The sequence below is a fragment of the Lagenorhynchus albirostris genome, chromosome 4 (assembly GCF_949774975.1).
Source record: "Lagenorhynchus albirostris chromosome 4, mLagAlb1.1, whole genome shotgun sequence".
Classification (NCBI taxonomy): domain Eukaryota; kingdom Metazoa; phylum Chordata; class Mammalia; order Artiodactyla; family Delphinidae; genus Lagenorhynchus; species Lagenorhynchus albirostris.
The window spans coordinates 31109954-31137084 of NC_083098.1; the positions used below are offsets into that span (position 1 = coordinate 31109954).

At 43.1% G+C, this 27131-nt stretch overlaps 1 protein-coding gene across 14 annotated transcripts in view; it reads left to right on the forward strand.

The window, feature by feature from the left end:
* FHIP1A (FHF complex subunit HOOK interacting protein 1A) overlaps positions 1 to 27131 on the forward strand; it is a 282286-nt gene that overhangs the window by 235847 nt on the left and 19308 nt on the right. For all 14 annotated transcript variants that reach the window (XM_060147763.1, XM_060147755.1, XM_060147757.1 and 11 more), the window contains 4 exons: positions 4906 to 5073; positions 10515 to 10594; positions 21091 to 21281; positions 24897 to 26039. In XM_060147763.1, coding sequence (XP_060003746.1) covers positions 4906 to 5073; positions 10515 to 10594; positions 21091 to 21281; positions 24897 to 26039 — 1582 coding nt within the window. The remainder of the gene's footprint in view (positions 1 to 4905; positions 5074 to 10514; positions 10595 to 21090; positions 21282 to 24896; positions 26040 to 27131) is intronic.

Sequence of the window (27131 nt, forward strand, 5' to 3'; positions counted from 1 at the left end):
GATTTTGGATGTTATGTCCACTCACGGCCCCCTGCCTGCCTCTGGCAGTGGGGTCAATGCAGTGAGTGCCTGCGGGTCGAGAAGCAGAAGGAGCCAGGCAGGAGGGAGCCTCAGTCCTCAACTGCAGACTCTTTTCAGACTTGGAATCATTGAATGTTTTCTGTCCTGAATTTGACTGAAACAGTGGGGCCGCTCCCTGAGAACCAGGGTGACTGTCTTCCCTCTGTTCCTGAATGTTCCTTGTGCTCTGTATCCTTGGAGGGAAGGAGATGCATGGGAAGAGCCCATCCAGCTGCCGCCCTTGACAGCACTTGGGTGGACATGCCTCCTGCCTGTCTGTTAGCTTGTCTTTCTCTGGCAGCAGCAGGAAGGGTCTTAGCCTGTGTTCCCCTGTTTCATGCAATCCAGCCTCATCTTTCCTTCCCCGCTGCTGCTTTCAGTGGGCAGAGGACCCCTGGTCTCCTTGTTTCCTGCTCTCTGGGTGGAGCCGCTGGGGCTGAGGGCTCACAGAGGACCCAGAGGAACCCTAGCTTGTCTAGTTTTCTCCTCTACACCAAAGGACTAGCCAAGGAAGGGTGGCTTCTAACTTGGAGAGGGTGCTACAGTCACCTGATCCCACTGGCTGACACCTCCCTGGGCGACAGAAGGTAGGACCCATCTGTTTGTCCCAGTGTGACTAGATATCACACACACACACACACACACACACACACACACACACACACCCAATTAGCAGGTGGGAAATATATTTTTCAGGACAGACAATAAACCTGCCATTACAGCGAGGATTCTGGTGCTAATTTAGATGCAGATGGAATTGCCCAACTGGAGCTGATTACAGAAAGGTCAAGATGTCTATATGCTCAGTTTCCCTCCTGCGCTGTGCATTAAGTGGGCATGACGTCTGGGCTTGGTTCTAGCCTTCACTTTTGAGAGAGTTTTGACTTTGTAGAAGTGGAATGTGACGCACAGTGTCAACTCCTCCCTTCCCACTCACCCCCTTTTTTCAAAGAAAACAAAACTTCTATTTTGTCCACTTCTGACAAACTTGAAATTTTCATTAAAAAATAAAAATGCACTGTTGGAGCTCTTAGGCTCGAATAAAAAGGAGTAGACTGACTGTAAATTCTGTTCAGAGAACCGAACTCAACTGTACATGCACTTCACCCAGATTCAGGCCATGCTGGGTGATGGCCTGGAGTAGAAGGAACTGGTGGGGAAGGGATGGCAGAAAGGACTGTGAATTTGTTGGGTTACTGCAGTACTACTTCAGTGGTTTTCAGATAGTTTTGACTGTAACTCATGGCCAGAAATTTATTTTATACATTTGCGTGTGTGTGTATTTTTTTATTGAACATGTAAGAAGTCACATACATAATATATTGTATTACATATAGTTTGAAGAAAATATGTATACCAAAGTTTCACAAAACAGTAGTTACTCATGCTACGTGCAGTGTACTCTAATATTTTCCATTTGAATCTGGTCTAAACCATGAGTGGACCAATACCTTGATTTTACTACCCACTTTTAGGTCTCAAACTGTTGTTTGAAAAACACCAGTTTAAGGGATTGGTAAAGGGCACTTGGCATGAAGGAGGGCTCAGGTAAGAGCTGGTGGAGGTGGAGAAGGTGGCCAGGAAAGAGATTTCAAAGAGTAGACTAAACTGGACTGGATAGCAGTAAAATTAAGTACCTGAGTCAGAGCTCCATTCTAGCACTTGGGCTGACAAGGAAGCATGTGAAAGTGCCTAAACAGATATGCTGTTTGGGTTCATGGTTGTACCTCTCTTGTCAAGTATAATTATTTGTTTGTGGGAACCGAGTTTTCCTTAGGTCATTGCCGCCATTGGTCTGCCTTTAAGAAGAAAGAACGTTCCTAAGCTTTAGCATTCTTAAGCTTTATTATTGCATATTATGTGGTAGAACCTCATTTACCGTTTCTAGTAGAATTTCTATGTAGATTCATAGCTACCTGCAGTTCTTTATAGAACAGGTCAATAAATATTGACAGTCAGCCATAAGGCAGAAGGTCCTCCTTACATCAGCAGCCGATTGTCCTTCCTAATTGGACCACGAGGAGGAGGTTGCTCTCCCGTTTTGCTGGTACTTGCTGTTTGGGGCGTCAGGGGAACCTGAGTTTTACAGTCTTCCCAGCAGAGCCGCCTTCCCGTGGTGGTTCATCGTTAGCTTTCAAGTGATCACACTTAGGCTCTAGTGTCTTTCTCACTAAGGAGGTTACCTATGTGGAGGATTAGAGGAAGTTTCTGAGAAGTAAGGTAATGGGGCAGGATAAGATTTTCTGGGATAAAAGGCTTCTAAGGGCTCTGAGAATATGGAGGAGGGAAGAGATGGATAGAGAATGGAACCAGATTTTCTTGGTTGGGGTATTAGTTTAAGATGAGTGTGACCTCAATTTATAAAGACTTTGCAGCTTGATGCTTAATAGAATTGGGCTTTTAATATTTATAGCATGTTATGTAAGTGCCGCCCCTCCAAGTGCTTTCTTAAATCCTCTTAGCGTATAAATGACAGCTTGGATTTCTTAAAAAAAAAAATCTTTTCATTTATCCAGCTTAAGAGTAGTAAACAATAGATGCTTAATTCCCTTCTTTCATGCCAGGCCCTGAAGACTGAGATTTAGATTCTAAAGAGTTTATTGCTGTGCTTCTGAGCTTATTACTGTCATGCGTAACTTAAGGGGGGAAAAACTCATGCTGCATTACTGATGCAGAGGCAGCTCCTGGAATTCTGTGTGACGTGTCAGCTTAGCAGCACTCCATAGGTAAGTTGAAAAAACGGTATTGCAGGAACTACATGCAAGGCCCCTTTGGAATGATTAGTGCTAGTTATTTTCTAGTGATCAAGATTGTTAGGGAATTAGATTTTTGCCTAAAGGCTTTCCCCCTTAGCTATACTGGTGACATCAGTTATTCTATAGGTCTTTATAAAGAAATATCCCCACTCACTGGGGCCTTCAGATCTCATGCAGAGAAGAGGGAGGAATTAAAAACTTAAGCTCAACTCTGACAGATGTAAATTGCTAGGTCCTTGGGGATTGTCATTTGTTCAGGAAACGCTTATTAAGTACCTTCTATGCGCTAGGCTCTTTGCATTGCGCTGGAGTAATAAAGAAAAAGTCACAGCTTGTGTCCCAGGACAGTATTACAAGTGCTGTGCGCCTGGGACTAGCGAACATGGGAAAACACAGGATAGGAGCAGTTTGTTTCAGAAGCAGGGCAGCCCACGTGAAGCACTCTTCTCGAGGTAATTTATCTGCCGTGCGGTTGATGCTTACCTATTTCCTTTGCTATATTTGGGCCACGGAGAGCCCTTTACCGTTGGCCAGATGACACAGGGGTGTGTTGAGTGTTTGAGGGCTCACAGGATTGGCTCTGAGTGGGGGAGCGAAGGGCTCGACGCAGTGCTCGGGCCACTCACGGTACTGCCGGGTGAGCTGTCCATAGATTCTGAGAGTGGATTCAGATGTCCTATAGGGGCCGTGCTTAGAATAAAGAAAACAGACAGAACTGGTTTGGTATTATCTTATCTATTTGAACGCATCTATCTAGAACATCCCTAAGAACCAAGAAATTCGTAAAAGTAATTTAAGCTTTTTTGCACAGATGCATCCACGCAAGGCCTATCTACACTTATATAGCAGGTCTGGAGATATGGTTTCTAAACCGATTTGTGGATTTTGAAGGCAGAAAAGGAGAAGAAGAATGGATTTTTAAAGGAATGGCCCAGTAACAGTATGATAAAGTGACAGTTAATGCTTTTAAAGGGAGGAAGAAAGAAGATGGAATACTGGAAAAGAAAAGATGTAATCACTCAAAAATTATCACCATCTGTTTCCTTTAGCATCAGGTGCAGTAGACTCATGGCAGGGGAGATTTCTAAGCTTTCTAGGGGATAAGGTTGGAATCTGAAATTTTGAACTGTTTCCCTGGTGATTTTCACGTACCCCTGTTTGAGTCTTTCTGTATTACAGGTGGCAAGGCAATTGATGACCCCTATGCTGCTTTTAGGAGGACGAAGAAACGTATATTAGCTCTTAAAATATTCCCAATAAACGTGTAAAATTAAAATTTTGATGCTTTAAGGATCAAATTCTCAGCTCTTTGAAAAACTTGACTGTTCAGAGGGTTCTATTTCCTGAAAGATCAACGTTTTACTACGTGGGAAAATCACCCCACATAGAAAATAGTAATCTGTGTTATTAAAAAAAGTCACAGTTACTTCATAAGCAGTAAACTCTTATAGCACTTTATAAATAATACTTATATATATATATTATTCAGTTATAAAAATTTGGCTTACAACTTTCCAGAAACATATCTGAACATCTTGTGTTCAGCAGCATTTTGTGTCTGGACCTCTCATTTGCTATTTATTATATTATTATTTTGTTTGCTAGAGCATATATATAACCCAACTTCCTAGACAGAAAATATGTTCTTATGTTCCTAGCTCCTGTACATAGCAGGTCCCAATAAAGGTTTATTGAATGACTAATAATGAAACAAGTTGTACTGAGCTTTATAATTAATCCCTTACTGACCATGGAAATACTTTCTGTTATCTTTTTTTCTCCTTTGTGATTACACGCTAAAATCTTGATGATGTTCGAACTGCATCTGGTAATTAGAGTCGTTGGAACACTTGAATTGCTTCTTTCTGCCTTTGCTTTTCCCTTACTGAATTAAAGGGCGGAAGCAGCATGAGGTTTTATGGAATGTGAATAGGTTATGGGCTTCAGATGAAGCTCTGAAGTGTGTGCTTGTGGCAGGCGTGTTCTTGCCTTGATGGGTTCACTGCGGTGAGGCTGGAGGCCATTGAGGAGGCATGTATCAGAGCACTGAGGGGATGCTCACCTGTGCTCACTCTGTCATTGGTCCCAGGTGACTGTGGAGGAGGTCATGACCACAACTGCATATCTGGACCTTTTTCTGCGTAGCATCTCTGAGCCAGCACTACTTGAGATCTTCCTCCGTTTTATCCTGTTGCACCAGCATGAGAACGTCCACATCCTAGATACTCTCACGAGCCGAATCAACACCCCATTTCGGGTAAGGAAGGCCCCAGAGGAAGGGAATTTATAGCTCAAGAGAGATTTCAGGAGAGTTTGTTTTTGGAATAAAATTATGAATATTCTGTTTTCTTGCAGCCATTACTTTTCTATTTGGGAAGAGATGAACTAGATAATTTGTTTTGCTATCAGGAGCCCTTCTGTCAGGGAGGTGGGAGTTACTGCCTTTCATAGGACAATTTTTCTCAATTTGTCTGGGTTGGCACTTTCTTCTGTAGAACCAGCAGAATGTGCTTCTGAGGAGACAAGGTACAGGGGAACATATGGGCTTAATTAAGTTCAGGGAAAGCCAGGGAACCAAAGTGTATCAAGTCTGGGTATTTAGAGATCATATTTCTGTCCATAAGTGTTTTGAAATGCACGTCTGGGCAGTTGTGAATTTAGGTAGTCATTCTTTAGTTTGGTGCTCTGATTAACTTTGAAAATCCTCTTATACCATTAGTGTAATCCTTTGCAACCCTCTCTCCAAAGGCTGTCTATTTAAGTGCAATTATTGTTTTAAAAGCAAAGGTATATTTGAAGAAAATGAAAACACTAATTTGTAAAGATACATGCATTCTAATGTTCATAGCAGCATTATTTACAATAGCGAGGATATGGAAGCAACCTAAGTGTCCATCAACAGATGAATGGATAAAGGTGTGGTATAAATATACAATGGAATATTACTCAGCCATAGAAAAAATGAAATTCTGCTATTTGCAACAGCATGGGTGGAACTAGAGGGCATTATACTGAGTGAAATAAGTCAGACAGAGAAGGACAAATATTGTGTGTTATCACTTACATGTGGAATCTAAGAAATAAAACAAATGAATGAATTTAACAAAACAGAAACAGATGTAGAGGACAAGTTGGTGGTTACCAGTAGGGAGAGGAAAAGGGGAGGGGCAAGATAGGGGTAGGAGATTAAGAGGTACAAACTACTATTTATGAAATAAATAAGCTACAAGGATACATTGTACAGCACAGGGAATATAGCCAATATTTTATAATAACTTTAAATGGAGTATAATCTATAAAAATGTTGAATCACTATGTTGTACACTTGAAACTAATATAATATTGTAAATCAACTATACTTCAGAAGAAAGACCCATTAAAAATGCAAAAAAAGGTAAAGGAATAATTAACAGTGTTATTGTTTGTAACATATGTAGATGTAATGTGTATAACAGTAATAGCACAAAAGGGGGAAGAAGGAATAGAGCTATATAAGAGTAACATTTCTGTATTTCACTAAAATTAATTTAGTATAAATCTGAAGTAGAGTCTGATAAATTAAGATGTATATGGTAAGTTCTAGAGCAACCACTAGTAACTCAAAAAAATAGTAAAAAAAAATCATAAAAGGAATTAAAATGTTACTATGGGGGAAATATTCACTTAATGTAAAAGAAGACAGTAGAATAGGAATAGAGGAACAAAAAGACATCAGACATATAGAAAACAAAAAGTAAAAGGGCAGATATAACTCCAACTATAATGATAATATTAAATGTAAATAGATTAAAAATTCAATCAAAAGGCAGAGATTGTCAGACTAGATAAAAAACAAGATCCAGCTATTTGCTGCCAACTGGAGATACACTTTAGATTCAAAGATAACAGTAGATTGAAAGTTAACGGATAGAAAAAATAGGTTACACAAACAGCAACCAAAACAAAGCTGGAGTGGCTATACTAATAAGCCACAGATTAGACTTTAAAACAAGAAATGTTACTAGAGAGAAAGAGGGACATTTTATAATGATAAAGGGTCAATCCCTTGGAAAGATACAACAATTATAAATATATATGCATCTAAAAACAGAGTCCCAAAATTTATGAAGCAAAAACTGGTGGAATTTAAGGGAGAAATAGAAGATACAACAATAGTTGTGGGATATTTCAACACCTTACTTTTTTATAATAGATAGACCAAGTAGGCAGAAGATGAATAAGGAAATAGGAGACTTGAACAATGCTATAAACCAACTAGACCTAGCGCAGTCATCTATAGAACACTCCACCCAACAGCAGCAGAATGTACATTCTCTTCAAGTGCACATGGAATGAACACTGTCCAAGATGGACCATGTGATAAATCACTTTCAATGAATTTAAAGCGATTGAAATTATACCAGATATGTTCCCTGGCCACAATGGATTGAAATTAAAATTTATTGACAGAAAGAAAATTCACAAATATGTGGAAATTAAACAGTACTCCTAAGTAACCAGTGGGTCAAAGAAGAAATCACAAGGGAAATGAGAGTGTACTTTGAGATAAATGAGAATGAAGATACAACATACCAAAACTTACGGGATGCAGTATAACACTGCCAAGAGGGAAATATATAGCTATAAACACCTACGTTAAAAAAGAAGAAAAATCTCAAATCAGTAACCTAACCTTCTACTTTAAGACACTGGAAAAAGAAGAGCAAACTCAAACCAAGCAGGAGGAAGGAAATAATAAGGATTAGAGCAGAAATTAAGGAAATGAAGACTAGAAAAACAACAAAATCAATAGAAAATCACCAAAAGCAAAAGTTGGTTCTTTGACCCTCTTACACTGTTGATGGGAATGTAAATTGGTGCAGCCACTGTGGAAAATACTATGGAGGTTTCTCAAGAAAACTAAAGATAGAACTATCATATGACCCAGCAATTCTACTCCTGAGTATATATTCGAAAAAAACAGAAACACTAATTCGAAAAGATACATGCACTCCAATGTTCATAGCAGCATTATTTACATTTGCCAAGGTATGGAAGCAACCAAAGTATCCACCAACAGATGAATGTTTAAAGAAGATGTGGTATATATATATATATTCAATGGAATACTAGTCAGCCATAAAAAGGGATGAAATTTTGCCATTTGCAAAATTTGGATGGACTTAGAGGGCATTATGCTAAGTGAAATAAGTCAGACAGAGAAAGACAAATACTGTCTTAATATTACTTATATGGGGAATCTAGAAAATACAACAAACTAGTGAATAAAACAAAAAAGAAGCAGACTCACAGATATAGAGAACAAACGTGGTTACCAGTGGGGAGAGGGAAGGAAGGAAGGGCAATGTAGGGGTAGGGGGGAAAAGGGATATTATGGGATTATATGGAATCAATGTGTGTGAAACTTTCGAAAATTAAAAAGTACTGTAGAATTTAAAGAATCTTTCATTCAATAAAAACAAACCAAAACACCTCATAAAAAAGTTGGTTCTTTGAAAAAGTTGACAAAATTGACAAACTTTTAGATTACTAAGAAAAAAAGTGAGAAGAGTCAAATTAGTAAAATCTAGAATGAAAGAGGGGGTATTACTGTTTGTTGACCTTATAGAACTAAAAAGGATTATATCCATTGTACCCATGGGAAGACTTGGACCAGACATTGAGAACTACTGTTGCAGCCTCTGCCCAGTGGAATGATGCCTTGTCAGAGTTTATAATGAGATACAATATTCATACAGAGCAAAACTGTATAAAGCCTAAATATACAGTTTAATTGTAAAGAAAACACCATGTCATCATCATTCAGGGGAGAATGAAACATTGCCAACACCTCATAAGCCCCTCGGTAGCCCTCTATGATTACAGCCCTCTCCCTCTCCTGCAGAAATAACCATGATTCTGATTTTTGTAATAAATATGCCTTCTCTTTTCTTCATAGTTAATGACATCTGTATGCATTGATAAAAAAAATGTAGTTAATAAATAAATAAATAGGATTATAAGGGAATACTGTGAACAACTGCATGCCAAAATATTGGATAAATTAGGTGAAACAGGCAAATTCTAGAAAGACACAAACTTCTTTTTTTTTTCATAGTTACTAAAATTTTACTTTTTTTTACATCTTTATTGGAGTATAATTGCTTTACTATGGTGTGTTAGTTTCTGCTTTATAACAAAGTGAATCAGTTATACATATACATATGTTCCCATATCTCTTCCCTCTTGCGTCTCCCTCCCTCCCACCCTCCCCATCCCACCCCTCCAGGCGGTCACAAAGCACTGAGCTGATCTCCCTGTGCTATGCGGCTGCTTCCCACTAGCTATCTACCTTACGTTTGGTAGTGTATATATGTCCATGCCTCTCTCTCACTTTGTTACAGCTTACCCTTCCCCCTCCCCATATCCTCAAGTCCATTCTCTAGTAGGTCTGTGTCTTTATTCCTGCGAAAGACACAAACTTCTGAAACTGATTCAAGAAGAAACCTAAAATCTGTAAAAAAGTAAAAACTTTGGTGTTTCAAAGGACACCATTAAGAAATTGAAAAAACAGCTGACAAAATAAGAAGAAATCTTTGCAAATCATGTGTCTGAAAAGATACTTGTATGTAGAATAATGAACTCCCTGGACTCAGTAATAAAAAGACAGATACAGGGTGCTGAGCACCCTTGACAGTGATTTGCCCAGGTTACTATGGCAACATATAGAGAGGACTCGGACTGGGGAAAGCGGGTGTTGAGTGGTAATCCTGGGAGAAAGAGAAGAAAGATTTCCTAGGAGAGGTGATGCCTACAGTCAGTCTTTGAGAATAAGTAGGGTTATCCTGCAGAGGAGACAGAGGAAGACATTCCAGGCAGAGAAACAGCATGTGCAAAGGCGTGGAAGGAATGGAATAAAGTATTTGCTTCTTCCTAACTGTAAGGTGTGACCTGTCCTGAGCACAAGAGATGTTTTGGGGCACGCCAAGTACAGCTCTTTCTCTACAACACGGTTACGGATTTCATTGACCAGCTTGTAAACCTGTCCTGCCTAGCACACAGGCTCGCCCTTATTCTCCTGTACAAAGAATGAGAGCCTAAATTATTTAAGTGGTCTGATGGAGCAGCAAAAGCTTACTCCCAAAAGGCACGGTGATTTTATAATGCACCTTTGGGAACCTTCTCTGTTGGACAGTTTATCTTTCCTTTTTGGAAATCAGAGACTGCAAGAAATCTTGTTTTTTAATGAACATCCTAGGAAGGTATAACATCGTCCCTCAGCACTATGGGAAATGGAACCTGGGAGAATGTTTGCCCCAAAGCCAAGAGATAAGGCAAGAGGAGCTGAGGCTTAGGGCTGAGGACTCTGGAGAGAGAGAGATGGCTGGGGTATATGCAATTTTCTGTTAGCCCTGTCTTGCAAATAACCAGTGTCGTATTTGAAAATAACTAGGAAAACAAATGACATAAGTAGGAGATGGTGTGTGTGTGTGTGTGTGTGTGTACTGGGGAGTTGTAGGGAACATATTTATCTGGATCTTTACAAGTTGGAAATATGAGCACAGGCATTTTATTAGGAGGGTAATTCTACATTTTTCTTAATCAAAACTGCTAAAAAAAAAAAGGTCATTTTATTTTGTAATTCTGATTTATTTACCATCTGTGTGAAGTAGAGCTGTCCTTCCAATATCTGAAAGAGATATTTTTCTTGCTTCCCAGCTTTGTGTGGTGTCCCTGGCATTATTTAGAACTCTCATCGGTTTACATTGTGAAGATGTGATGTTACAACTAATTCTAAGGTGAGTTGCCATCTTTTGTTCCCTTTAAAGGAAAGCTCTACACTATCGCTATTACATTTTTCTTTGGTAATGTAAGTGAAGTAAGGGCCATGCTTCTAAGAAAGAAAATCATCGAGCAAATCAATTTAATTTCTGCATTATTTCCCAAGGTTAATTTTCGTTTTACTGTTAACAGTTTTTAGGGGGCCAAATGTATTATATTATACATGTGCTCCTGGAAAGAATACGTAGAATGTTTGGAAACTTTCAGAAGTATTATGAACGCTCTTCTGGTCCGTAGCTGCATGTCTTTCTCCTGAAGTACATTTTTAGGGGACTCGTTTTTGAAAACAATTTTCTACATATTAAATGCTGTTGATGTATAATTTCTATGACTCTTGCTTTAGAAATGGTACAGTGCTCACTGTCTGACCTGTGAGTATGTTTCAATTAAATTCAGTAAATATTTAATGAGTACTTTCTGTGTACAATTCAGAAGGGAATAAGGCATGGAGGGGACGAACTGAAAAGGACATACATGTATACAAGGCAGAAAAGGTATGTCCTTCAGACGTCCAGGTGGGAAAGGTTTCATGAAGGGACTGGTATCTGAAGACAGGCCTCAGAGTCTAAGTGCTGTTAAGACGACATTAGTTTGGTCGTTTGGCAGGAAACTCAGGAACACCCAATCCTGCCTTGCCCCTGCCTCTGCTTCTCAGGGTCCCTGAGAGAAACATCTCCTTTTGTGAAGGAAAAGAGTTGGTGAGGGCTTGTGCTCCCTCACTCCCCTCTGGTGGTGTGGAAGCAAAAAGGAAAGAGCCAACCAGGTCCTTGGGCACGCCCTCCACCTCCTCATTCCTTAGACCCTGTTTTTGACCGAGGCTCCTCGGGCAGAAGAAGGGCAGAAGGAGCTGAGAGCAGCGCAAGAGGGAGGAGACCTGGGCTGCCCCTGGTCCCCACTGGGGTTTAGACATGACGTGAGCAGAATTACTGAGGAGTTGGCATCCCAAGAGGATGTCCAGCATTCCCACAGAAGTGACTGGGGAAAAGTAAGGGGGTGGTGACATGCGATCTTGGGAACAGCGGCAGAGACATCCCCCAGGATCTCGTGAGAAACACGCGTTCTTGGCCATCTTCCAGATGTGCTGAATCAGAAACTGTGGTGGTGGGTGGGGCCTGGCAGGCTGTGCTTTAAACAAACTCTCCAGTGGGTTCTGACGCGAGGCTAAGTTTGTGAACCACTGGAAGGCTGCAGTGTAGACGTGGCGTCCTGCAAAAGGGAGCGATGCAGATACCACAGGGGGCTGGGGGGTGGAATGATGGTGGCCTTACGGAGTCACTCTTTTATGGGAGAGTATCACCTATTAATGTTTTTAGTTTAAAGAGAGCTTTTGGACTTTTTAGGGGTTTAGATCAGGTCATCAGTAACTAATCTTAGGGCATTAGCAAAGAATAAATCCGCTCATAAAGAAACACCCTGGGGAGACTGGGAGAGCATTAGTTATCTGTCCTAAAAGGATTACATTTGCTTCCCATCAAGTCTCTACTGATGTGACAGTGCATTAGCAGGCCTGAATGAAATCCATCAGAGCAACTCATTATAGCCTTTTTTACTGCCCAAAACCAGACTTTGCCTCCAACAAGGGTAAATCCTGATTATATTTAAATGTTAGATTTTTGAATGCTGCTTCTTTGATGGCATGGAAAGCAGCTGTCTTTTGCAGTGGACCTGGAAGCCTGGCCCGGCGTCCCAGCTCTGGGTCACCAGGGGAGACTGAGCCCAGGGGGCGGACACTTCTGTTCAGTGGCCTTTGTCTACTCGTAGGGCAGTACTTGTTGTAAAAACTGTCCTCAGAAGTTGTACTGGTCAAAGCATCTTTTGAGACCCAGACCTGTGCCTTATGGAGGTGAAGAAATCAGCTCGTGATTGAAATACTTAGGCATCCAAGTCAGGGCTATGACTTCCAGGGCAAGTAAGGACCCATCATTTCCCAGGAAAGCACCTGAAGGGCACGTGGTCGCAGGTTCTGAATGGAGTCATGGAAAGACTGCTGGGCGTAACCATGGGTCCAGCGCTCTGAGCCTGAGTTTCTTCTGTTTCGTTAATGAGAATGATGGTGAGACCATAATAATAGTAATTGTCCTTTATTTAATACTTTATGTATTTCTAATTCTGTCGTGCTGCCTGGGGGAATCTGAGAAGAGCAAGTGGGGGGGGCGGATGCAGAGGTCAAAGGTCAGCACGCGGTAGACACGCAGGAAGCCTCTGCTTCCTGGTCTCTGTCCTCTGAACTGCTGATTGCCCCGCACATTTAACAAGTGTTTTCAATTGTAGTAAAATACGCAGAACCTACAATTTACCATCTTAACCGTACAGTTCAGTGGTATTAAATGCGTTCACAATATTGTACAACCGTTGTCACCATCCATCTCCAGAACTGCTCTCACCTTGTAAAACAAACCCTCTGCATGCCTTAAACCCTAACTCCCCGTTTCTCCCCTCCCCCAGCCCCTGGCAGCCACCATCCTACTTTCTGTCTGTGAATTTGACTGTTCTAGGTATCTCATGTAAGTTGCCTCATACAGTATTTGTCTTTTTGTGCCTGACTTATTTCACTTAGCACAGTGCCTGCAAGGTTCATTCATATTGCAGCAGGTCTCAGAATCCCCTTCCTTTTTAAGGCTGAATAATGATACATTATTTATACTCCATTTTGTTTACCCATTTATCTGCCGATGGACACTTTGAAACATTTATTTATTTGGCTGTGCGGGATTTTAGTTGTGGCATGTGGAATCTTCCTTGTGGCATGCGGGATCTTTAGTTGCAGCATATGTGATCTAGTTCCCTGACCAGGGATCGAACCTAGGCCCCCTGCATTGGGAGCATGGAATCTTAGCCACTGGACACTTGGATTGCTTACCATTTTGGCTGTTGTGAATAACACTGCTATGAACATGGGGGTACAAATATCTCTCTTCAAGACCCTGCTTTCACTTCTTTTGTGTATATATCCAGAAGTGGAATTGCTGGATCATATGGTTATTCTGTTTAAATTTTTTTTTCCATAACAGCTGCACATTTTACACGCCCACCAACCGTGCACAGGGTTCCAGTTTCTCCACATCCTCTCCAGTACTTGTTACTTTCTGTTAAAATAAAAATGGCATTTTGATAATCAAGCAAAAATGACAGGCAGATCTGAAGACCACCTGGGGTTTTTAGAAGTAAAAACTGTAATTATTAAAATGAAAAACTGAGTGTTTGGTATAAATAGCATTTAAGATACAGATTAAGAGAGAATTAATGAACTAGAAGAAAGATTGAAGAAGTTACTACTAAATTTGCAGCAGAAAGACATAATGAGATTTAAAAATATGAGAACAAGGCTATGAACAATGGTGGCTGGAGTGATGGGGTGTAACGAATCCAGTTAGGACCCCTTGACCTATTCTGGTTTTGGAATTTGCTATCCCATAAGGTTTTGGGGAGGATCAACTGTGGTGATATCTGTGAAAATATTTTGAAACACTGTAAAGCACTACACAAATTTAAGGGAGGGGAATTTTCTAGAAAATACATTTTAAACTACAGTAGAACCCCTTTACCCGCGGTTTCACTTTCTGAGGTTTCAGTTACCCAAGGTCAACTGTGGTCCAAAAATATTAAATGGAAAATTCCAGAAATAAACAGTTCATAGGTTCTGAATTGTGCGCTGTTCTGAGTATTGTGATGGAATCTCACGCCGTCCCACCCAGGATCCCTAGCCATTGACATCATCTGCCCCTGATATCCAGCCATCAACATCCTCATGGCTCAGTGATCCAGGATCACCTTAAGTAGATGGTCCTCCTTTATATGTTAGAAGGTCGATAGCAGCCTGCGTCACAAGGCCTACATTGTTCACCTCACTTCATCTCATCCCATAGGCATTTTATCATCTCACATCATCACAAGAAGAAGGGTGAGTACAGCACACTAAGGTATTTTGAGAGACAGAGAGACCACATTCACATAACTTTTATTACAGTGTATTATTATAGTTGTTCTATTTTATTACTAGCTATTGTTGTTAATCTCTTACTGAGCCTAATCTATAAATTAAACTTTATCATAGGTATGTATGTATAGGAAAAAAACATAGTATATATATATTGGGTTCAGTACTACCCGTGGTTTCAGGCATCACTGGGGGTCTTGGAATGTATCCTCCACAGATAAGGGCGGGGGGGTTACTGTAATGAAAACAATATCTTTTCTTATTTAGAATCTGTACCAAAAGCAAGGTCAATGAAAAATCCTTATTTTTCTAGTCATTTAAACTTTAAGGGGCCTAAAAAATAGATTTATAACTTGTTCTTTTTGTTGTTGCCACTGTAGTCATTCGAATACACATGATAAAGTTGTAGATCTTAGAGGCAATAGAGCAGTGAAGATTACGTGAATCCTTTTAATGAAGTTATTTGCTCCATGGTAAATAAATGCATCAATTTTTGTTGCAACCCAGATACTCTTAATTATTGACATTTCAAAGTGATAATCCATTTGTAACTGATCTGTTTATTTCCTTTAGCAAAATATTAGAAAAGTAAGTTGAAATAAGGTCCCCCCAAAGAGAGGCTATTTAAGGGAGCAGAAAACCAAGGAGAAATTGCCCACCTCCAGGGATGTGACCTATGATAGGCCTAAGGCAGGCAGGAAATGCTGACAAGCAGTGAAGTGACAGATCAACTGCATGTTCTTGGCACTTCCCAGTTTAGGCAACATTTAATTGCTTAATACCCAGAATGCCATTTCTGAATATTCTGGTTGGGGTGTTCCTTTCAGAAGTGCTGGTCATTTGTCAGGTTTATGAACTGCTTCGCCTGTTGTGTTCGGATAGAGGCTGTTTTGCTCGAAGAGAAGCTGCCTGTTCTCTTCAGGAGCATTTCCATCTTATGTGGGCATTGGGTGTCTGGAGGAGACGGGAGAAAAAATGCCAGTCTAGGGTAAGATGAATAGGAGAAACACAGCCAGAGTGTCTCTGAAAAACAAACGAGCTTTTTGAAATTCACTAACGTTGCTTTTAAGATTCTTGCCTGTTGGTACATTACTGAGGTTATCATCATCTCTTAAGAAGCACCTTGCTTACTTCATCATACTTCACTGCTTTGTTTTGTTTGTCTTTATTGTCAGTGTAGCAGTAGGCAACGTGTGTCCTTTGTTATTGATTGGTTATCACTGAATTGTTTCAGAAGTGATGGTGATTTATTTTAATGAGTAATATCCAATAAAATAGAAAATGGACCCAGGGTTGCAGAGGGTTGGGGAAATAATGAAAAAAGGGGGGACAATGTGGGGAATATATTTTTCCTGCTGTATTGGGATGGCTTTGAGTAATCTGAGCCTCTAAAGCCATTTATTAGCCTCTGATTATATTTACTGCTTCCTGAATTTAAATAAAATCCCACCCCAGGCAAATATAGTTGAAATGAAAAGATAGTTGGATGACAGACATCTGTACTAAATTCCTAAGTGATTTTTCGGCTATCGACAGCCACTTTATTATTTTTTTATTGGAATATAATTACTTTACAATGTTGCGTTAGTTTCTGCTGTACAATGAAGTGAATCAGCTATATGTATACATATATCCCCTCTCTCTTGGACGACCTCCCCCTGCCTCCCATCCCACCCATCTAGCTCATCACAGAGCACCGAGCTGAGCTCCCTGTGCTAACCACAGGTTCCCACTAGCTATCTGGGTTTTTTTTTTTTTTTTTTTGCAGTACGCAGGCCTCTCACTGCTGTGGCCTCTCCCGTTGCGGAGCACAGGCTCCGGACGCGCAGGCTCAGCGGCCGTGGCTCACGGGCCCAGCTGCTCCGTGGCATGTGGGATCTTCCCGGACTGGGGCACGAACCCGTGTCCCCTGCATCGGCAGGCGGACTCTCAACCACTGCGCCACCAGGGAAGCCCTAGCTATCTGTTTTATACATGATGGTGTATTTGATGTTTGACGTCTGGGGAGCTTCTGACTTTATTCTGTTTCTAATCTTTCTGTGTAAATGATGGAGAGACAGAGGGTCAGTGTACGGTTTTGCCACTCTTCCCTCTGGGATAATCCTTTGTTTTAAAGGCACAGTAGTAGAAGTACTGCTTTGAATACAGGGGTGTTATTCATTTGAACTGACTCTCCAATTTCCAATTTTATAGAAGCCCCTCCTTCAATCTGTGGGGGATCTCCCTTTACTTGATTTACTCAGAAGAAAGTGCTTAGTTTCTACTGAAAGCATGTGTTTGCAGAGTTGCAAATTCCCAGTAACTCTGTATTCTAATATAATTTCAAGCTACCTGCTGGTGATATGTGATAAATAGCTTTATTAGGTTTGATCCACTGTTCCATTTTGTTTTAGTACTTCAAACAAAGAATAGAAATCTACATACATCAACTTAAATCATGAAATATGCTTTGTTTGAGCTGTAAGCAGCCATTGAGTTCCTGCAGTTTATAAAAGCAATGACGCAGTTTATTTCTTGAATAATTAATGATGAAAATAAGGGTACAATAAATCCTGTGTAGTTGCACATTGGGCTTTCTGTGTTGTTTTTCAACTTGCTGTAATAGCAGTTACCCTGATTGTAATTTATGTAACTTGAAAGAGGATCACACTGTTCCTCCGTCTTACTTAGTTGCTTAGCTGAACACAGAACAGAGGCAATATAAAATTCTGTGTTTACGCGCAAGCTGGGACAAGAAGGGGAATGAGCCATATATCGTGGAAAATTTTTTCCCTCAAAGTATTTTTCTAGCCTTGAATTCATTTTATCTTCGTTATCCCTGTGAAGTAGGTAGGCAAGTATGAGGGGAGGTGGGGTGCTGAATTTTTAGGCCAAAGACTGATATGAATACAAATCATTTACTAACTGTAGAACCTTGGGCACATCAGTCAATTGCTCTGAGATTCACTTTCCTCATCTGTTAAATGGGAATAGTATCTGTGCTGCCTACCTCACAGCGATGTTGTGAGGGTCAAATGGAATGTATGTGAAAGATCTGTAAATGGTAAAGCACTGTATTCTTGTTTGTTAGTCCTTTTTCCTTTCTTGGAAGACCTACAGTCAGACGTTTTGTGTTACTGATCACTTATTTTCCTTATTGATTGACTAGCGTTATTAAGAAGTAGTCCTATTTCATGTATTCTGTCAAAAAAATCAATGAAAACTTCTAGCTTTTATATACTGGTTGCCCCCTTTTAAAAATAACTTTTTATTTTGGAGTAATTTTAGATTTACAGAAAATTTGCAAAGGTGGTATAGGGAGTTCCCTTTATCCAGCTTCCCCTTAACATCTTATATAACCATGGCACATTTACTAGGAAATTACCATTAATACAATAATATTAACTATAGTACAGACTTTATTCAGATTTCAACAGTTTTTCTACTAATGTATTTTTTTTTTTTTTTTGTCTCAGGGACCTGTTCTTGGGTACCTCATTGCATTTAGGCCCCTTTTAATTTTATTATGTTCCAGTTTTTTATTATGACATATTTTAATACGTAGAAAATTAGAATGAATAGTATAATGAACGCCCATGTATTCTGTATCTAGATTCAGTAATTGTTAACATTCTGCCCCTTTTTAACTTATAGGTATGCTGTATAAATAAAATTTTTTTCTCAACCATGAAAAAAAAAAAAATCCTGTGTAATCTGAGTTTCCCTGAGCCTCACTCGCCTGTGAGAGCAGAAGCGTTCACATCAACAACCACAGGATGGGTTTTCCTGGCTCTCACCCTAGCTCCTCATGTAAGACCTTGGCCCCCTGCAAAGCGTCAGCCGTCACTTCTGGGGGGTCCCAAGGGAGGGGCCTTATGTGTGTTCATGATCATGACAGTTGCCGCAGCATCATCTCTGCTGAGCCCCTTTGGTTGGGGCTGCCTCCCCTCTGTCCCTGCCGTGTCCCCGCCCCTCCTGAGAGTGCTGGGGACGGGGATGGCGCTCAGGTGCTGGAGCGGCACTGCCCCCTTGAGTGTTCTAGGGGCCAGAGCTGCGCTGGCTTCAGACAGGTGGGAGAAGGCCTCTCTCCTCTGCCTCACTCTTGGTCAACAAAGCATCTCTGCTCACAGAGATCCTCATGAAAAGAGGTCCTTCATTTTCTACCTACAGGATCTGTTTCTCCTGCAGTAGGGCTCAGGTACAAGTCCCCAGAGCTGGGCTAAGGATTAGAACAGATCTGGCCTCTTTTCCCCCACCCCGCTCCAATCTTTCCTTTTTGTTTTTAGAACATTTGACTCCCATGCAGCTGAACTTATGCAAATAGATGCCACCACATCAGACATGCGGGGTGTGTCTGGATCTTAGGGAGAGGGATTTAGGCTCGTGTGTGTGTGTGTGTGTGTGTGTGTGCGCGCGCGTGCGCGCGCACATGTGTGTGTGTTGTATGCCCATGAGTGCGGGGAGGGGAGACCGGGACCCCCTTACCTGGCCACCTAGCTAAGGTTTGGGTTGAATGAGTCATGGTTTGATTTATTTTTTGAGAACAGAAGGTTAAGTGGCAAGTTTGTCATTTTATACCATGGACATTATTAAGACCTTAAGTGTAAACTGCTCTGAAGAGAATTAAATCTCTTTTCCTCCTTGACTCAGGCATTTGCAGTGGCTCAGTCATTAATGCAAACATAGGTTTTCCTCTTTGGGACTAACAGGAGCTGCGAGAGACGGCTTAATGTTTACTGGCCTCAAGACATGCCCTGGAAGTTGTACTTTTATCTTTTTCACTGAATCCGTCATCACAGCTTGTTTTCCTCTGTACTGCCTCTCTCTCAAAAGCTAAATACAGGAACAAAAAAACTCTGGTTTATTGAAGATTGTGGTTGTTCGCCTACGGGCTTGGGGTCTCTGGCGTTGGCTCCTGCACAGACGTGGGACACTCGGCTCTGGCCGTGAGGCCTCCATCCCATTTGTGCCATCTTTGTTTAAATAAACAGTGTGGTCTATCTCCCTGTTAGGAAAGGAAGCCATTTAAACACTTTATTGTACCCACACAGCCCGCTAGTGTGCTCCAAGTGTGTCAAAAACGATTGCCCAGGCTTTCTTCTCTCCAGCTTCATAATGATCCTGAGATGCCTTGCTCACCACCCAAAAGTGTTTTGTGTGAAACCGGGCCCAGTGTTCCCCGGTGAGTCCTTGGCCACTGTAATGTTGTGATTTATAAGGAGAAATATATATTTGGTGTTTGCCCTTTTTCTTTTGAGTCCCACCCCCCTGATATCCAGAGAGGGGAGAGGGTTGAATTAAGCGCTAACGGCCAGTGATTCAGTCAGCCATGACTATATAATGAAACCTCCATAAAGCCCCGCCACGGTCGGTCGGGTTTGGAGAGCCTCTGGGTTGGTGAATGCTGGGAGAGAGACAGCCTGGAGAGAGCATGGAAGCTCCACGCCCTTTCCCCACCCTTGCCCCGTGCATCTCTGCATCTGGCTGTTCCTGAGTTATAGCCTTTCGTAATAAACCAGCGACCTGGTAAGTAAAATGTCTCTGAGTTCCGTGAGCCGCTCTAGTAAATTAATTGAACCCGAGGAGGGGGGTCGTTGGCACCTCTGATGTATAGCCGGTTAGTCGGAAGCACAGGTGACAGCTGGACTTGTGAGTGGCGTCTGAAGTGTGTGTGTGTGTTGGGGGTGTCGGGGGAAGCCTTGTAGGACCGAACCCTTAACCTGTGGGGTGCGCTGCCATCTCCGGCTAGACAGCGTCAGGCCTGAGCAGAACTGAAGGACACCTTCATGTCTGGACCATTGATTGCTTGGTGGGGTGGGGACATCCTGCCCCTGCCTTACACACACACCCTTTGGAACTGGTGATGGAACGCCTGTAGCACAGTATGTTCTCGTGATCACCTGCGAGAATATGAGAGGAGGTTCGCACCATGACGGGTCCCTTTGCCTTTTTGTGCAACTGCTGTCATTCATTACCGACTCTGAGCCAGTTTCCGGGATCATGAGACAAAACTCTTGAAGGAGGTGCTTGCTCTGACAGTACATTATGTTGAGAAGGCAGACACCGAAATGATTGTGATTCTAGTAATAGTGCCTTAGTAGAAGGCTGTGAGCATAGTGGAGGGAGAGGGTAGTTCCATCTTGGAGTAGGAAGCCCAGAAGCCTTCCCGGAGAAGAGGACACTGAAGCCAGACTTTGCAGGATGACAAGGCATTTGTCAGGCAGGGGGAGGGGAAAGCACATTGCAGGGGACGGTTAGGGTAGGTGCAAAGGCCCAGAGGCACAGAGGGATAGCGGATCCATTAAAAGATGGGGAAGTTTGTGGAGGTTAAATTGTGAAGGCCCTTAAATCTGCACCAGAAGAAAGAAGCCCTTGACAAGTTTTAAGCACGGGAGTGAGCCCTGGGGGGTGGTGGGATGGCTGGAGTGAGAGCGGGGAGAGGATGAGCCACCCCGGCTGTGACGATCGTGGCTTAGGCGGTGGCGGACTGGGAACGGACCTGCAGACACTGAACGCTGGCCCTTTTTGGCTTTCCAGGTATCTGATCCCTTGCAATCACATGATGCTGAGTCAGAGGTGGGCTGTGAAGGAGAGAGACTGTTACTCTGTTTCTGCGGCCAGGCTGCTCGCCCTGACCCCCGTCTGCTGCTCCAGCGGGATCACCCTGACGCTTGGGAACCAAGAGAGGGATTATATCCTCTGGTCAAAGTGCACGCATGAGAGTCCAGGTAGGAGTGTTCCCGACCTGGGTCCTTGATCCTTTAATCAATAGAAATTGAAGAGAGGCCAGGTGAGAAATTCAGGCAAGGCCTTATTGGGACTCGTGTTACAGCCCGAGGGAGGGAGAACAAGAATCAGCTTCCCTTGTTTGCTCCCCAGGGTGGAGCGAGCTGGTCCCTTAAGTGGGGTGAGGGGGGTGCGAATTGGTGGGTCAGGCCAGGAATCCTTCGCAGGGCCCTGCTTTTGCCCCTGACGCCTCAGAAGTGGCAGTTGGGTTTTGGCCTTTTTGTATCTTGTTGTTCATAGGTTGCCCCAGCTGTGAATGCACACAATTATTTTTGGTCCCTTATAGTTTCTTTGTATTCTGTTGCTGGAGGAGCCGAAGAGATGTTTGTCCAGGTCCAGGCACTGCAGCGAAGGGTCCCAGGTCCCAGCCTGTCAGGGGAGGGACCTCTCGAGGGATAATCTTTAAACAAAAGGATGCCCAATTCCATCTCTCCTTGGATGTGTCTGTCTCTAGGTAGACAGGGAATGATGCAGTGAGTCCCATTTCTTTTCTGACTGACCACCTGGGGGTCCTTTTCTGCTTTGTAAAGAGTTCTGGACGTTTGGTAATCAGTGTTCCTTGATGTACCCAGCTCTTACCTACTCAGTGTTCCCAGACCTTTATTTTAACTAGGCTTCCTAGCGCCATCCTCAGAGTCCAGTATGAGTAGTGTACCCGTGTGTCTTTTTAAACAAAATGGGGCTGAGGGTGTGGAGGGTGGCTATAGCTAAGACAGAATTAGCCCTTATTTTAATTTCCAAAGGGACCCGTTTGTGGATGCTTTTGCCTGCCAATGATATATCATTCTAAAATGTGAAATGTCTGATATGGCAAGAGTATTTGATTGACATCACGAGGAGTTTTTCATAAATACTTATTGTCCCAGAAGCCACAGTACCCTGTGGTGTTTGCCAGCCACAGCTGATCTTGTCCAAGTAAAATTTAAATGGCCCCCGTGTCAACCGCGGCCCTCCCTCTGGCAGGCAGCAAAGGGGCGTTTGTGTGTCTTTGGTGGTCAGAAGGCTGCTTCAGCTCAGGAGGGGTCTGCCTATCCTGTGACCACTAGGAAATGGTCCCTGCCTCGTGCTGACTTCCGTGTTTCCAGTCTATATTCTGATATCCCCCCAAACAGTGTCATTCTGTCCACCCAGCTCTAGTCCTCTTCGATAAAAAGTATTTTGTCTAAGAGCTGAGCTACTTGACTAAGAAAATATCAGCATATTTGGTATAAATGCAATTCTTAGAAATTAAGGTTGTCTTACTGATTCTTAGTTTGTAAATAAAGATACAGTGTATCGTGGAAATTAATACTTTATGTGGCAGTGTAACAAGCTGTACTTTCAGTATATTTTCCTGTTAGGTAAACTAGTATGCGTATCTTATATTTTCCTACCCAACTGTCATTTTTAAAAGCGTAGTTAAAAATTGATGTCTTTTTTGTTTACTAAAAAAGTTGTTTTAAGAATGAGTCTGTGGCTGACCTTTCTGCAGAATTCAAATTTCAGGTTAAACATATGATGGCTGAGTGCCTGCAACTTGGCACGTTCTTTCCCTGTGTTATCACATTTAATCCTTTGAAGACAGTATTCCCATTTTGTAGATGAAGAAATAGACTCAGAGTGAGGGATTGACTTATTTAAGGTTACACAGAGGACACAGGTCCTCTGATTCCAAATTCCATTTCTTTCCGCTCTCCTCTCTCTGAGGTTGCCTTAACGGTGGCTAAGTGCCCTGATGGATAGGTGGTTACACAGGTAGGTAGGTGGGTAGATAGATAATATGATTTTTGTGCGGTAGTTAAGAGCTAGGATTCTGAATCTCAGCTCTGCTCCTTCCTTGGGCAAACTACTTGATCTTTCCAAGATTTTTTCCTCTTCTGCTTTCCTCAAAGGGTTGTTCCAAGAATAAGTGATGTAGGACATACAAAGCTGTTAGAAAACTACCTAGTATGTAGTAAGTGCTAAATAAATATTATCAGTAGTCAAAGTGGATAAGAGGTAAACTTTTAAAAGTAGAGCTGTAAAAAATGGATTATGTCCACCCTAACGACGTGAAAATGTGTGTTCTTAAAGGTTCACTTGTGGCCCAGTCAGGTAGAGATTTAGACAATGAATAGGGTTGAAAGGTGTGGCATCGAACGAAAAAAGGAGAGAGGTTGACGTAAGACAACTTTTGCTTGATTTCTGGCTCTGCCACTGACTCGTTGGGTGATCATTGTCTCTGAGCCTAAATTTCTTCATCTGTAAATGGCGAAAATAGTATCTCAATATAGGGTTGTTGTGAGGATTAAATTAGATAGCACTGACTGAGAAAGCACCTGCCATGTAGTAGATGTTTAAGAAATGGTAGAGTTTGTGTTTTCCCTTGTCTGAGTTCTTTTTTTTTTTCCCTAAAGGAAAATGTAAACTTAAATGCAGATGTCTTCATACCTATTTCAGTTACACGGTTGAGAGCTTTTAACATCAAAGGTAGTCAGGATAGCATTCTTAGGTTAAAAGGGCTATTTTGGGAGTGAATATGACTTTATCTTAAGTCACTGTTTGGTACATGTAATTCCCAATAATTCCCAGGAAGGCAGAATGAATGAACAGTCTTTTCGAAAAACCCAGGGTTTTCTAGAGAAAATCTGTTTCCCAAGTTCATGGATTATATAGGCTTTCCACTTTCGAGTTAAAGTAAAACTCTTCTTAATTGCCTACTCAGTGGCAGGTACTATATTGGATATATTACCTAACTTAATCCTCCTGTTACCGACCAGGGATCTTGGCCTTCCCCAATCAATAGAAGTTGACTAGAGGCCAGACGAGAAATTCAGGCGAGGCTTTATGGGGTCCCCTGCTGGAGCACGGGCGGGAGCGAGAGCAAACAACAGATTCCCTTGCTGGCTGGCTCCCTGAGTGGAGGCCCAGCTTGCTCCTTATACGGGGTGAGGGTAAGTGCGGGTCCAGGTGTCAGGCAGGAGGGCTGGCTTAGGTGTTTCGCCCACCCCTTAGGTGGGGGTGTGTGCAGGGGGCATGTGCAGTACCCTGCTGTTGCTCCCGACACCCTGTTTCTGCTCCAGGCTCTTCAAAAGTGGCAGTTGGGTTTTTTGCTCTCTTTGTATCTTTTGGGTCCAGAATTTGCCCCAACTGCGTATGCACGCAGTTAGTTTTAGTCCCATACAGTTTCTCTGTATTTTGTTGCTTGAGGAGAGGAGAGGTGTGTCCAGGTGCAAGCACTGCAGCACTGCAGCAAAGGGTCCCAGGTCCCAGCCTGTCTCACTCCCAACAACTTGAGAGGTTGCCTTCATTAGCTCACGTTTCTCTGAAGACTGACACCAAGTAACAGACTTCTGTTGGTGATGGCCGGTATCTGACCAGCCAGATTGGTTTTGTATGTTCTGTGAGGATAGAGTTTCTATTCTCATTTTTCCCTATTAAAATCTAACTTTTTTTTTATTGTTTGGAAATCATTTAATCAGAAATTATTAGAACCAAAGTAGCTGGTGGGACAAAGCCTTGGCAGCCGGATGAGTCGCATTCCCATCCATTGCCTGTGTCCCCCTGCCCGGTTCTGACTTGTGTGTCTCCCGGGGCAGGGCCCTTGGAGCAGCTGCCCCCCGAGGCGTTCTCGCCGTTGGCCTGCATCGTGGAGTACGGCAAAGCCTTGGACATCAGCTACCTGCAGTACCTCTGGGAGGCCCACACCAACATCCTCCGCTGCATAAGGGATTGCCACGTGTGGTCCGCCCTGTACGATGGAGACTCCCCCGACCCCGAGGCGCTTTGCCCGGCTCTGCTGGGCCCGCCCGAGGAGAGGGCTCCCAGCGCCACCTACCCTGTGCTCAGCCTCCCGCAGCAGGTCCCCGGGACGACGGGGCCCCAGCTGGCTCCCGGAAAGGAGAAGAGCCACACGGAGCTGGAGTGGGATGACAGCTACGACACCGGGATCTCCTCGGGGGGGGGTGGGGGCTGCCCTGGGCCGTATGAGGATGCAGAGAACTTGGGCCCCCCGGCCCCCGTGGATCCTCCCAGACACATCCAGGAGATGAAGAAGAACGCCATCCTGCTCTTCAAAGGGGCCTACATCGAAGAGTCCGACTTCCAGGATGACGTGATAGTGTACAGGTTGTGTGCCGAGAAGGATGCAGAGGACACCAGCGGTTCACGGGAGGATGCTGCGAGGCCCCCAGCCCAAGCCCAGACCCAGGTCCAGGGTCCCCCCGTGAGCAATGGCCCCCTGCCCGGCCCTCAGCCAGAGACAGATTCAGAGGAGGAACATGGTAGGGACAATTCGGACGTGTTTCACGGTGTGTCCAAGGAACCAGCAGGAGAGAACGAGCCCGAAGTCGCCCTGGAGTCAAGCCCCGAGTTAGCGGCCCCCAGCCCCGAGGCAGAGCACGGTGCACGCCTGACAGTGACTAACCCCGAGGGTGAAGATTTCATTGCCCAGTATGACCAAATCATTAAGGAACTGGATTCCAGCACCGAGGGCTTGATGGAGCAGAATGTCTCCTCTCCTGATCCGTTGCTTCTTACAAAGGAGCCCGAAGAGGAGGAAAATGAGAGCAAAGGAGAAGAAGAGGAGGGGAAGAAGGAACCAGAAGGGGAGGGGGATGACTTTGACTCTTTCATAGCTGAGGCTCCTGCCGCAGAGACCCCGCCGTCCCCGTTTGGAGCGAGAGATGAGGCTGCCTTTGCTGGTCACCGTCCCGCGAGGACTCAGAGCACCCCATTCACAGGTGACGCTAATTGTTTGTGGTTTCTGCTTTTGAAAGCGCTTGTACGTATTGCACCGGGAGAGTGAGGAAGGTGCAGGTAAGGAGCGCTATCAGTTTACCTACCAGAGGGGTGGAATGTTTTTGTAAGCAGCAGGGAGGGGTGGTTTTATTTTTATCTTATTCTGTCGTTTGTTTTTTTTTCCCCCAGCAAATTAGAGGTTACATTTTGCTGTTGAGTAACTTCCCTTGATATGCCTTTGATAAAGTAGTAGGACTGACTAAACCACACAAGAAATCCAGTCTCATGATTTAATAGCCTCATTTACTCTAGCCTAATTTATCTTTCTCCTTAGCATTTGCTTTTATGTGTATTTTAAAAAAATTACAGTTTCCCCCACTGGCATGTGTGCTTCCTGAGGGCACAGGTGTTGGCTTGTTCTCTGCTCTATCCCTGGTGCTGAACAATGGAGAAAGCACATAGTAGGTACTCAGAATACCCCTTGAATCAATGTGGCTGTGTACACACAGCAGAGGCCACTGGGGTTAGTCGTGCCTTTGCCTGGGCCTGGGAGCTCATTTCAGTTAATCACAAAATCTTCATCCAAAAATAAGTAGAGTTGACCCACATAAACGCATCACTGTGCTGAAGAGTGGCTGTGTTCCAGTGATAAAACCCTAACAGCAGGTAGAAATCGCGGACGAGGCAAAGGGGTAGGATGGGGTATCAGGTAAGTGGAGTGAGGTTAGGAATTATGATAGAATTATTATCATTAAATTATTACCCAAGTAAAATTCTCACGGAACTCAGGTTTGGCTGCTCGCTGCTTCAAAGCCAGTACTTGTCGGTAGGAAAAGAAAGATTGCTGTATTCAGGAGGCCGGCAACCCGGGAAGAAGGTGGACTCGTGTCCAAAAGCCAATTCCCCACTGCCGATCAGGGGGCAAGAGCTTTTAAAGGGGGAGCTTCAGGGGTGTATGGGCGGAGGGAGGGGGCTCCCTGCAGAAACAGCACCGTCAGCTCTGACAGTCGTCTTGAAATGAGTCACGCAGTGGTCTGATCAGCATCGTCATCTCGATTGTTTTAAGTACAGTTGGTCTTCAGTTCCAGGGTCGG